Source organism: Corythoichthys intestinalis, chromosome 8, assembly GCF_030265065.1.
Source record: "Corythoichthys intestinalis isolate RoL2023-P3 chromosome 8, ASM3026506v1, whole genome shotgun sequence".
NCBI lineage: Eukaryota > Metazoa > Chordata > Actinopteri > Syngnathiformes > Syngnathidae > Corythoichthys > Corythoichthys intestinalis.
In genome coordinates, this window is record NC_080402.1 from 50,047,224 (window position 1) to 50,061,087 (window position 13,864).

The following is a 13,864-nucleotide window of genomic DNA, read 5'->3' on the forward strand; positions in this document are numbered from 1 at the left end:
TAACGCGCACTTTTCCTACCAAAATGCAATTGTAATATCATGGGTGCACGTTATACACAGGTACAGGGATAGAGAGAGAAAGATTCATCATGATTCATGTTCAAGGGCTTGGCTTTGCATAGGGATGGTAGGGACATAACACTACCAACTTTTCAGGATGCTCAAATTGTCCCCACCAACTTTAAAGCAACTTTATTTGCAATACATAAGGACTTCAGCTATGGGAAGGCAATCTAAATTACCCATATACAGTGCTGCTCGAAAGTTTGTGAACCCCACAGCGATGGTCAGATTTTTTGTAAAAAAAACTAAAATAACCTTATTAAATGTTAAGTTATACCCAAATCCACAATACTGACATTCCAAATAATGGACTGAAACAAAAGAAATAGTTATATTGTCATTCTTTATTTAACAAAAGTGGTTGATTTAAGAAAAACTCAGATATCACGTGTGCAAAAGTATGTGAACCCCTTCAGTTAATAGGATATTGCGCCTCCTTTTGCAGAGATTATCTCAACCAAACGGTTTCTGTAGTGACTAATCAGCCTCTCACATCTACTTTGGGGGATTTTTGCCCATTCTTCCTTGCAGAACGCAGTCAGTTGAGAGAGGTTTGATGGGCGTCTGGCATGAACTGCTCGCTTCAGGTCCCGCCACAGCATTTCAATGGGATTTAGGTCAGGACTTTGACTGGGCCAGTCCAGAACACGAATCTTCTTCTTTTTCAGCCATTCCTTGGTTGTATTGCTGGAATGCTTTGGATCATTATCATGTTGCATGATCCACCTTCTGCCAAGCTTTAACTTCAAAACAGATGGCGTCAGGTTATGTTCTAGGATTTGACAATATTCCTCAGAATTCATGATTCCCTGGACTATGTGGAGTTGTCCAGGTCCTGAGGATGAAAAGCAAGCCCAGATCTTGACATTCCCACCTCCATGCTTCACTGTTGGGAGAAGGTTCTTTTGGTGGTATGCAGTGTTGACTTTTCGCCAGACATGGCGGTTTTGGTTGTGACCAAACAGTTCAATTTTGCACCTACATCAGTTGATGAAAACTCTTTTTAATTTAGTCTCGACAACACAACTGTTAAAAAAACAAAAAAAAACTACTGAATTGATTGATTAGGAAATCAGGTTGAAATAATAGATAATTCCAAAATGTTGAGGGGGTTCACAAACTTTTGAGCAGCACTGTATGTTGTAAGGATAGCGTTGACCATTATTATACCATTATTAAATGAATATTTTCATTATGTTCAGACTTACATTTACCCCTTTTCACTTGCTGAATGTGCCAGTCCACCCCCGCCCCCTCAAACGCACGTTTGATTGGCTGATGACTTGACAGCTCCTCCACCACACACACGCACTAAAAGCCCCGACAGATATACAACATATCGACAACATGCCAGCTCCTCCGCCCTCTTCGAAGAGGAGGGATATTAGAAGTTGTTTTTTTTCGGCCAGCAGCATCCACTCTATGTAAAAAGACATCAATGTTGTTGAGGTGGGGAACACACAATTTTTTTAAACTGAAAGTTGAACCTGCATCAGAGTTAGAATAACAATAAATTGTGTGAATTTGCCAACCTGCAGAACTCGATTATGAAGCTGCTTAGAGAGAAGTGTACTCCTGGATGTGTTTTCTACTATAACATTGATTAAACTGTGAGAAATGTAGTGAAGTTACCCCTTCACCCCGATTGTTATTTTTATTTTATTTATGAGGTCTTAAAGCAGCCCAAAGGAGCGTTCATTTTTTGTCGAGTTTGGCTGTGCTTGTGGACAAAAGCAGCAGTGATTTACATGTAAGAAGGCTTTTTTAAAATTTATTTTTGTTATTCTCTGACTAATATGTTTTGCGGTTACATTTAATATCTTTATTTAGACAATGTTGAGTGGTCTTAAGATAAATGTTTATTTTTTTTGCATTCTTGGATAATTAAGAGATTATGACCAAGGTTTTATTTATTGTGTATGTTTATATAATTTATGTTCAAATATTGCAACTTAAATTTGCTCATAAAATCCAGATATTTATTCTGGAAGCTTTCAAAATCTTTAATAGTTTTTTAAAAACAAAGGTTTGAATCAAATGGTGTATCACCTAAACGAGTACCTATGAAATTTAGAACAAGTCAATACAGATTTATTTTGAATTGAACATTTAGCCTTTTAATTAATTTAATTCATATTCGAGAGAAATGTAGCCCTGACCCCCGTTCACCTAATTTGTTTGGTCTAATTAATGTACAGTCCCCAGCAAAAAGTGTACATGCAGGTTATGCTGTTATATCGTCCCTACCAATGTTGAGACCAAATCTACACTAAGCTTGAGAACGATAAACCGACACGACCGGATATCCGGTTTTACAGGTGAGAGATACAGCTGTATCGATAGTAAAGTTACCATTCGACAGTAATTAGCCATTAAATATTCAATGAACCGATAGTAGAGATAGAATTCGGCTATCGCGAGCACAAGAATCAGCTTCTAATGCCTAGTTCAATGCATTGCTTAATGGGATGATAATTTAGCTTTTACTTCACATGCTGCGCTTGTGTTTTTCACCACACAGCGCACTTAGATTGAGACCGCACGCACAACTTCCCCTGCATTTCGGCAAAACCGCTGCTAGTCGCCGTCATTACCCGATCGTCACGGGCGTGTCATAACAACGCGAGAGCTAACAAAACCACTGTAATACGCACGCTGCGTAGCGTTTTCTTCACAGCCGAAAATGAAAACGAAACTAGTAGTGGAAACGAAGCAACATGCTAAAACAATCGACAGTTTGAGCACCGACGCCAGCGACGTGCAGCGATTGATTTTCAACGCACCCAGGAAAAACAAAAGTCGGACTTTGTAGTGAGGAAGGCAGCCAGATCTGTTCACATGGGACGGAGCTAGTGTGAAGTGTGGAGCGGTACAGAGATCGTGAGTTTCTAACCCTGAAAAATAACCTACTACAATGGTGGAAAGTGCAGCACGACCCTCTGGAGATTTTTTTTCCCACGAAACGCAGTCTACTTAAACATTAACATGTGGATTAGTTGATCTTACTCAAGAAAAAAATCTGCCCTTCAAAAAAGATATGGACAATGATGAGGCACAGGTATAAGTGAAAGACTCTGCTGTGTATAAGGCTAAAGTAATGATTATTGACCTATCTGTCTAGAATGCCATGTTTTTATTCCCCCAATTATACCAGTGGTAAAGCATAATTTATTATTTATTTATGATAACATTGCAGGTTTTAATTCTTCTTTTCTAGAGCTGCTACATATAATTAATATTTTTTTGTTTGTAAGATGTTTACGTTGAAAGTTTGCACTTAAATTACTTACCTCTTGTGTTCGAAACACCAGGAAATACAGAAATTGATTACTGCACTTTATTGTTGTCTGTCACTGGAGTTTTATTATCAATCCCATCCAACAAAATGACGGTCAAATAGTAAGCCTTTTTTTTTTTTCCATAAAAAAATAAAACAAAACATTGGTATGAAATTTTGTTGTTTAATTTTGCTATTAGAAATTTGGTCTTTTTTATATGTATAAAATACTGTACGAACACAAACAACAAATGTTTACTATCGTATTGTTTTCACTCTGTATCGAACCGTATCGTTCTTAAACTGTATCGAATCGGTCGGCCTTAAAAATGTATCGTGTTTGAATCGAATCGTAACCTGTGTATCTAGATACACATCGAATCGGCCTCATGCCAGAGATTCCCAACCCTAATCTACACCCTTGTTCATGTTCCAGTGTCAGTATGGACCAGCACAATATTACCTGATCGAACGACAGACATAATAATTAACTTTCATGTTGTTAATAATTGTTTTCATTATGATATTTTTCACATCTAATAAAATTAAAAAGCTTTTGTTTTAGTATTCGCCTATTATTTACCGGCACATTTTTCATACCTTGTTGTCGCAACATGCCGGCTTGTTGACATGGCCATGTTGTCTTGAAGAGAACGTACACGGCGATCCGTTTCGCATAAATGTTGACCGTGTGGCGAGCTAGGACAGCAGGAGGAGTGTCGAACCACAGACCCAAGCCGCGTTGTTTTATTGACATTGAAACTCACAAAGTAACAACGTACGTCATGCAACTCGCGGGAGACGTGTTTACTTCCCGCTGTTCCGTTAAATAAACTTTTCCCCCCGGAAACAACACAACTTGCCAACATTAGTTCCGCGGGTGAATTCTGTTAAAGCAGAAATGCGAAGTAATTTCATAACATGCCAAATAGGGTCACAATTAAAGTAATTAAACATTGTCCAACAAATAAAGCATGAAAAAATAATTTATATGTTGTATATTTGACAAAATAATCACGTTTCCGAAGTTCGAGCCTGAAAGGGGACGAACCCGGAAGTAATACGTCACACCGGGAACAGCGATGGCAGCTCCATACATACGGCCGCCATACAAAGCCCTTCAAACAATGATTCAAACAGCGATATAAGCGATAGATCGAGCGCAAGGGAGGAGATCCAAGTTTTTGAAGAGTTGGAGGAAGAAGAGGAGGTTGGAATTTTATGTTGGACCTAACATGTATTAGCCAGACGCTAATCAGGATGCAAACAATGTGCCTAGATTACCTGACATAAAATGGATACAAGACCCATCGAGATTACAAGATTGGTAAAATATAGGCTGTTATTATTTTCATGTTTGAAGATGCAGGCATTTGCACATAATTTTATGTTTTTGTCTATCTGATGACATTGTTAAAAAAAAAAAAAAAATCAGACTTCATGTTCATTTTGGCATATCCGGCAGCTCTCGTGCATATAAAATAATACTATAAAAACGTTGGGGGGAAAGAAGGAGATGGCTTTCTCCACTTTATTGTGGCAACAATAAGAAAACAAAATAATAGCGGACTGCCGCCACATTCGACCGCAAAGTTTTGCTTCTCGCTGATCTCATCCTCGCCTCCTACTACTCCAGCGTCTCTTAAACGGATCGTGCATAGTGTCTTGTTATGAGCTTTTTGTTTACAAATGTATCGAACACACGACGTGCTGACAACTTTGTTTCTTTATTAACACATGGCGCTAACAGTACGAACACATCTTGGGGCTCTCGGCAGGAAGTGGCGTCTAATGGCGTGAGGAAATGTAGTTTTTTCGCACAAGCGAACAGATTACAAAGCACCACTTCAGTGTTGTCCTGAGACTACATTTCCCATGATTCACTGCGTGACCTGCGCGCTCGCTGATTCGCTGCCAGAAATTAAAACCAAAACGCTTGTTGTTGTCACCTGTCAGCGGCTCTCGTACGTAAAATACAAACTAGAAGGCTATCAAGCGATCACCGTGAAAGAAACGCCGAACCGTACAAATGCAATGCAATGCTTGAAGCATGAAGGTGGAAATACATAATACAAATACAAATACAAATAAATGTGCAGAAACTCACCGGCGGTGTGTGTCTCTTACGGCAACGTGACCGTGAATTACCGCGACGCCGACCCGCTTATATGCACATCCACACCCCTTTCCCGATGGACAGTGGATTAACCCTTTCGGACAAGATCGTAGATGACGCACAATTTAAACACGCTTAACCTAGCGAACGCAACAACAACTATGATCGGGGATTGCCACGAGTTAACTTTTGGCTAATGTCGCTAGCTTATACTGTTCATTCCACAACAGTTGGCAGCTCTGCTTTGACAAAGTCATCAGTCATCTATCCAAAAATCACACTTACTTTTTGGCAAATCCTTGATCATAAGCAGACCGGTTAAGGAAGCAGGCATCTTCGAAGTGTTTGCAGCAGCGAACACTACTCGATGATGGCGTGAAATTCATTCGCTTCGTGCGAACGAAAGATGTCCATTTAGGTGCCCTGCTATCCTTTGGCCACTCATACAACTTTTCGTTTGAGTGAGAACAAAACATCGCCACACACCGCCATGGCATCTTACCGAGAAGCAATGCAACAAACAATACTGTTCTATGGCGGACTTTCCTCGCAATTCCCGGTGTGACGTAATTTCCAAAGATTGCCGAAGAAAAGCATTTTCGTTGTCAAGGGCGTTGCTATGGGTTAAACAAAGAATCTGGAAGGGTTGCGTTATAAAAAATAATGAAAATATGCTTATAATTGTTCAGCCATTGATATTATTCAAAAATATGGTTGGCCAAACTTAGTTCACATTTCCGCTTTAAAACTCGCTACAACCGCTTACTTTGTGAAATTACCGTAAACTGTGAGCAATTTTACCACAGACAATTAAAATTCTATTTAAAAATAAAAATAAAAATTTGACAAAATAAATAAAAAATCTTATCAAATCCGTGCCGACCATTACGGTATATGACGTCACCATTTTGTTTCGGTAATACTTCACTCTGATTGGCCGATTGATTTCCATGAGTTTGTTTCGTTTGTACTGTTATCCGCTCCTTCCGATTACTGGTTGAGACACGAGACTCATATTTATCGGTGCCAAAATTAGCGTGCGCTTTATACACGAGTACAAGAATTTCCCTACATTTTACAGGTAAATTTCGGGTGCGCGTTATACACGAATGCGCGTTATATTTGGGTATTTCCGGTAATTGAATGTAGTTTAGAGCTGCTGATACAGAATGGGGACTTGAGTATTTTATTCACCGTTTTGAACTGTTAACTTGATACTCAAATAGTAGTTTATTTAAGCCTGAGAGGATTTTTGTTCAATTTTTGTAACTAATGTTAGAAACATTAAGAGCAGCTAATAGCTTTGAAGGGGTGGGGGGGTATCATTAAATCATTTGCAATCGAATTGTAGCCTCTGAATCGTAATCGAATCGAATTGTTAGGTGCCCCAAGATTCCCACCTCTACTAATCAGTGTCTTAAAGTGCATGTGGCACGAAAAAGCATGTTTATTTCATAATACACGTGGTATTTTATGCTCCTGAATGATATGGACCGCTTGGATGTGTGTGGAAGCGATCGCTATATTTATTTAGTTTTTTGAATGCCGTGCCATGAAAATGAGTGACTCCGGCAACAGTCTCGAGTTGAGAAAGAGGGCGCTGTGACGTGTACGGTAGAAGGAGTCCTCTTCACTATACAGCCGAACTGTTGTATGAAAAGAACTAAGGATTCGGCTGATTTTGTGGATTAATACGTTTATTTTTCGCATCACGCGAGCAATACGGCTGCAGAAAAATCTTGCTGTATGAGGGAGAGGCGTGTGCGCCTTTTTGGAGTTTCAAAAGGTTCCCATTCACCATGGATATTGGCCAACACGAGCCCTACTACTGTGGGACATGGGACTTACGAGGACGTGAGTAAACATCTTGTTTTGTATTATGTCAAATAGTGGGATCATTTTAATACGGAGATGGCTTGCATTTTGTGGCTGACATGCTCCGTGTCGCACATACCCCTGCCGGGCGAGCATTATACTCGGCTTTTGCACTCTTGGTGTGCCCGATGTTCTGTCAAATTTTTCACCCGATCAGAAATTGCAACTTTGTGTTAAAAATAGCCGCGAATACAGCGATTACAAAGTAAACACTACAAACTTTCTTTAAATAAAGTACTACTTACGTTTGATCATTGATAGGCATGTAAAAAGCTCTCCTCATGCACATTAGTAAATTGTAAACTGCTCTCCACCGGGCGGTTTGCCAATCAGCAAAGACAATCGACAACCCAGTCATCATGTCAAATGGTCCAGGCTAGTTATGTGTGATTTTCCGCTTCAAAGACTTTGAAACATCACTCGGTTCGGGTTAGCATGTCGGCTAGCTGTCACGCCTCTTGGTTTGTTTAGATTCTCCGAAGCCGGGGAAGGAAAATGACATAAGCCCGATTTAGGTGTCATAAAATATCGTTCGGGACGTGCGACAGTAAAGGTGAAGTCGACAGTTTTGAACATTATGGAGTAATTTTGCCATGTCGTCCTGAATAAGTGCATTTTTATTATTTCATATTCCATTTAGCACAAGACTGTTATTTGTCATGACCATGCTATTTATTTAGCAATTGGGGAAAAATACTTGGATAAAAATAATATCCTATAAAAATATTGAAGTAGAGAGACAGAAACAATGACATTTTGCATGAACGAACGAACTCCTTCAAATGGATTGGATGTCAACTAATGAAAAACTAATTGATGGGAGGGTGCATCTTGCCCAGAGGAATAACTAATTTTACTTTTTAAACTTACAGCACTAGACGTCCAATCCATTTGATGTTGTAGGTCTTCAAAAGGATTGGACATCTACTAGCGATAAACACATTGAAATTCACAGCAAAGGATGACTGGATCTCACACGATTGGGGTCTATCATCTGAGGAAGGGCGACAAGCAGTTTTGATGGTGGTTTGCATACCTGGCAGCCATCATGGGCAGGGCAATCAGCGGTTGGAAATGGCATGGTTGGCACCTTATTTCTTAGTACTTCCAGATACCGATGATGTTATTTTAGTGTCCTATCAGTACTGATCAGTGCAAAGATAGTCGTACCAATCAATCAAATCAATTCGATAGTGTTTTGCAGTGGCAGACAACGCATTTGTTTTGCAAAAACATACTTTAACTTGCTGGCATAAATGTCAATCAAACGTGAAACGCCAGAGAGGGTGGGTGATAAGGCGAAAGGGGTTCCAACATTGGTTCCTTCATTAAAGCTTTGAATGGTTTCCCTGTAGCAGGGGTGGGCAAACTATTCCACAAAGGGCCGCAGTGGATGCAGGTTTTTGTTCATACCCATTAAGAGGACACCTTTTCAGTGAAAAGGTGTCCTGCCGATACCGATACTAGTATCGGCAGGGGGCGCCAATCCGGCCCGAAATGGTGGTATCGGTATCGGCGAGTACCAACAAAGACGGCGCCGATACCATTTACCGGTCCATTATTATAACATTTGACCGCAGCCTTTTTTTCCTCCTGGCGCTGACTACACTCTGTCTCGGTGTTGTGTGATGACACGTGAACACCAAGCAGCTATCGCTATTGGCCTGCTCCAGACCAATGAGAGCGGGCCATAGCCACTCCTGACCAATGACAAGGCCGCTTTTTCATATGGAGGAAAAACAAAACAGGAGAAATGGCGGCGGTCGGGAAATATTTCAAAATAGAAACCAGGTCAATTAAAATCAATGGCTGCATGCAAGATTTGCGGCCTGAAAGTTTCGAGATGTGGAGTTAAATCGGCCAGTTTCAATACCTCGAACCTGATAAAACAATTAAAGACGAAACGTGAACGAACACAACGAGTTTAAGCCTGCAAGAGCAGGACTGCTATCCAGAGGAAGGGCTCTGGACCGGAGCAACAATCTCTGGTCAGTTCACTACGTCTACTTTACTTTTATTGTCTTTTACTGAAAGAAACGCCGCAGTAATTTGGGAACTGTTTCTAAAGTAGGGTTGCCACCTTTCAGAAATAGAAATAAGGGACTCCCTCCTCCAGAAAAAAAGGAGGCTAATAGAGGGACGGGATGCTGTGGTCAATTATTATTACTTATAATTGTTAGCGTCCGCAAATGCGGAAACAAGGTTGGACCTCGATGCAGACAACAAGCGGGGGATACGTACAAGGGTTTAATGATTGCAAACAAAAAATAACACGCGATCGCGGGATAGTATAAATAACAAAGGAGTCCGTGACAGCAGGTCGACGGAGCTCAATACTACAAACTCGAAGGTTAACTAAGTTTTGGCAGCGAACCAAAAACCCAAAATAAAAACACTCAAATACCTGCACAGGGTAGAGGTTACAAACGAGAGCAGCACACTAACAGAAACAAACCCAATGCAGGGGCGTAACAAGCAAATGTAGCGAGACTATAGTGCGAGATGTCAAATGCCGATCAGCAAGGCAAATATCTCGGCAGTCTTCTCTGAGATCACCCGTGCTTAAATGCTGCGTTGATGAGCCTGCATTGGATTCAGGTGTGACGTCAGGAACGCCCCACTACCAGCCCAGCAACAAAACACAATCTAACCAGCAGCAGAATGTGACAATAATTTCATGAAAGTTGCACTGTTTGGCCTTTGAGAGGTTTAAAAAAGTTTATTCAGTTCAGAGTTTATTATGAATTTATTTTTACTTTCTTACTGTTGGCCTAGTATTATACAGTACATGTTTTATTAATTTCACAAATGTAGCACTATTTTGGCCTTTGAGAGCCAAAGGTTTATTCAACTATTGTCTACTTGGGTTTAGTAGACTATTCACTTTGTACTAGTCTTTTTCCTATTTTGCAAAGGTGTGCTGGATCGATTTGAACAAAGACCCACTGCGGCCCTCAAGGACCGGTTTGCCCACCCGACTTGTACAGTTGTACCTCTAGATACGAAAAGTTTCGGCACATGAAATATTCATTTTACGCAAAGCTTTTCGAACCATTTTTGCTTGAAAATATGTAAAATTATCCGGCAAAAAATATGCTGCATATGAAAGATAATACGTACGCCATAAACGCTCCATAAGATCCTCCTGCCCTGTTGATCAGAATCTTTCCCATCATGTTTCAGTAACACGATTCTGCTTTCCTATCGGCCGATTGTTACTGATGTTTCAATTTGGGTGTCGCAGTGTGATGACATGTACTGGCGCAACGGTGATGGTGTTTTGTTTAGCGGTCTCCTGGTGTTTTTGTCTCACAAAGAGTGTTTTTACACACACACATGGTCCGCTACATTAATAGCACATTAGAGCACAAGTCTCCTCGCGCTTTTGTCTCACGAATAGTGTTTTTACCCCCACACACGGTCCACTGAATTGATACCACTTTTGCTTTCGGACATCGCCTCGTTCCAAAGGTTCCGCATCTTTGTTTTTTTTTTTGTTCTGTTATTTACTTCATTACTAGGGCTGTCAAACGATTCAAATTTTTAATCGAGTTAATCACAGCTTAAAAATTAATTAATCGTAATTAATCGCAATTCAAACCATTTATAAAATATGCCATGTTTTTCTGTAAATTATTGTTGGAATGAAAGATAAGACACAAGACGGATATATACATTCAACATACTGTACATAAGTACTGTATTTATTTATTATAACAATAAATCCACAACATGGCATCAACATTAACATTCTGTTAAAGCGATCCATGGATAGAAAGACTTGTAGTTCTTAAAAGATAAATGTTAGTACAAGTTATAGAAATTTTATATTAAAACCCCTCTTAATGTTTTCGTTTTAATAACATTTGTAAAATTTTCAATCAAAAAATAAACTAGTAAGTCACCATTGTTGATGTCAACAATTATACAATTCTCATGGTCATTAAATCAGTAGCACCCAAGCGCCAGCAGAGGGTGACAAAACTCCCAAAAGCAGGTAACAAGTGCACATGACCTTGTGCTGTCATTTTAATGTGTTTGAGCAGGGCACGTGCGTTAATTGCGTCAAATATTTTAACGTGATGAACTTTAAAAATTAATCACCGGCCGTTAACGCGATAATTTTGAAAGCCCTATTGATTACATGTATTAACGATTGGGGGAATGATTCAAATGTATTTGGCTCTTAATTCAATCTTGTTTTATCCTGATTATAAAACTGAATGAAGTGTTTAATAGAGCTTGGAACGAATTGGGTGATTTACATGCAAAACGGAGTTCATTGTACAAAAAAATCATACAAAAGTAGGGGTGTGTATTGCCTCATATCTGGCGATACGATTCGTATCACTATTCACAGGTCACGATCCGACTCGATTAATCCTGATACTACACTTGAAGGCAATTATTGCGATATTTGTATATCACTTAAAAAAATCAAAATGGACATATGTACATTTATATAAATTTATTCCTGAAACCTCATCCTTTTTTCTTTTATACTAGAACTATGTATGGCTTTTAATATAACATTTTATTTTTTTAGTGCAAACCTGCTGTAGTCCAAACCTGCCTAAAGGCAGGATTCTGAATACTCCATTCCTCAGTTTTTTTCAGTCATAGCAAAATTTAAGACCTATAAAAGGACTAATCCGAGCAACCACTCGAGTGCGACGTACACAAATCTCCACTCGGATGAGTCTAATGTTGTTACTTCAGCAGACTGCAGGCAATGCTGCTGCGCGGTGCCAACTACTGGACGGAAGTAGAAGTGCAGCCACTGCATAGTTTATTTCCACCAAAAACACACATGTGAGAATCGATACAGACGGACTTTAGTCGATACGAGAATTGTGTGATGTAATATCGCGATATATCCCAGAATCGATTTTTTTCACACCCCTATACGAAAGCCACTACGGAACGAATGAATTTCGTATCGTGAGGTACCACTGTATATTAATCTTATCAAAAGAAAAATTAAATCGCGAGAACAAATGAACTAGTGAATTTTTTGACTGACGTCATCTTGGAAATCTTCCATTCAATCACAATCAACGTATTGGGCACTGTTGTGCTAAAAATGTAACTACAAATATGGGTCATATCTATTTAAAATAGAGTTTTATTTAGGCAGAATGATTTGGCTTCATCAAGATAATTTGTCAGCATGACTTGCTTATCTTAATTACTGCGGCTACTTATTTCAAGGCATATTTCTGTTGGCGGGCACGGCTAACAGTGACATCATCCCTGAAACGGAAAGGAGCTTGTCTACCAGAACTCAGTCAGTGTTGCCAATTTGGCAATCTGGCTGTTCTGTTTCACAGCTTTGGCAAACACTCTCGGGATTATCTTTCAAAATAAGAAACTTTAACGCCCGTCAACAAAAAGATAACATGCGTGTAATCATTTTACAGTGCCTTGCAAAAGTATTCGGCCCCCTTGAACCTTGCAACCTTTCGCCACATTTCAGGCTTCAAACATAAAGATATAAAATTTTAATTTTTTGTCAAGAATCAACAACAAGTGGGACACAATCGTGAAGTGGAACAAAATTTATTGGATAGTTTAAACTTTTTTAACAAATAAAAAACAAAAGTGGGGCGTGCAATATTATTCGGCCCCCTTGCGTTAATACTTTGTAGCGCCACCTTTTGCTCCAATTACAGCTGCAAGTCGCTTGGGGTATGTTTCTATCAGTTTTGCACATCGAGAGACTGACATTCTTGCCCATTCTTCCTTGCAAAACAGCTCGAGCTCAGTGAGGTTGGATGGAGAGTGTTTGTGAACAGCAGTCTTCAGCTCTTTCCACAGATTCTTGATTGGATTCAGGTCTGGACTTTGACTTGGCCATTCTAACACCTGGATATGTTTATTTTTTAACCATTCCATTGTAGATTTGGCTTTATGTTTTGGATCATTGTCCTGTTGGAAGATAAATCTCCGTCCCAGTCTCAGGTCTTGTGCAGATACCAACAGGTTTTCTTCCAGAATGTTCCTGTATTTGGCTGCATCCATCTTCCCGTCAATTTTAACCATCTTCCCTGTCCCTGCTGAAGAAAAGCAGGCCCAAACCATGATTCTGCCACCACCATGTTTGACAGTGGGGATGGTGTGTTCAGGGTGATGAGCTGTGTTGCCTTTACGCCAAACATATCGTTTTGCATTGTGGCCAAAAAGTTCAATTTTGGTTTCATCTGACCAGAGCACCTTCTTCCACATGTTTGGTGTGTCTCCCAGGTGGCTTGTGGCAAACTTTAAACGAGACTTTTTATGGATATCTTTGAGAAATGGCTTTCTTCTTGCCACTCTTCCATAAAGGCCAGATTTGTGCAGTGTACGACTGATTGTTGTCCTATGGACAGACTCTCCCACCTCAGCTGTAGATCTCTGCAGTTCATCCAGAGTGATCATGGGCCTCTTGGCTGCATCTCTGATCAGTTTTCTCCTTGTTTGAGAAGAAAGTTTGGAAGGACGGCCGGGTCTTGGTAGATTTGCAGTGGTTTGATGCTCCTTCCATTTCAATATGA

General features: G+C 39.9%; 1 protein-coding gene across 2 annotated transcripts in view; it reads right to left on the reverse strand.

The window, feature by feature from the left end:
- ppp1r12c (protein phosphatase 1, regulatory subunit 12C) overlaps window positions 1-13,864 on the reverse strand; it is a 67,449-nt gene that overhangs the window by 47,329 nt on the left and 6,256 nt on the right. Inside the window, exon 1 of one of the 2 annotated variants that reach the window (XM_057844104.1) lies at window positions 3,941-4,175. The exons of the other annotated variant lie outside the window; for it this stretch is intronic. Coding sequence (XP_057700087.1) covers window positions 3,941-3,978 — 38 coding nt within the window. The 5' untranslated portion in view covers window positions 3,979-4,175. Of the gene's footprint in view, window positions 1-3,940; window positions 4,176-13,864 lie in introns of those variants that run through there. 2 annotated transcript variants of the gene reach the window in all.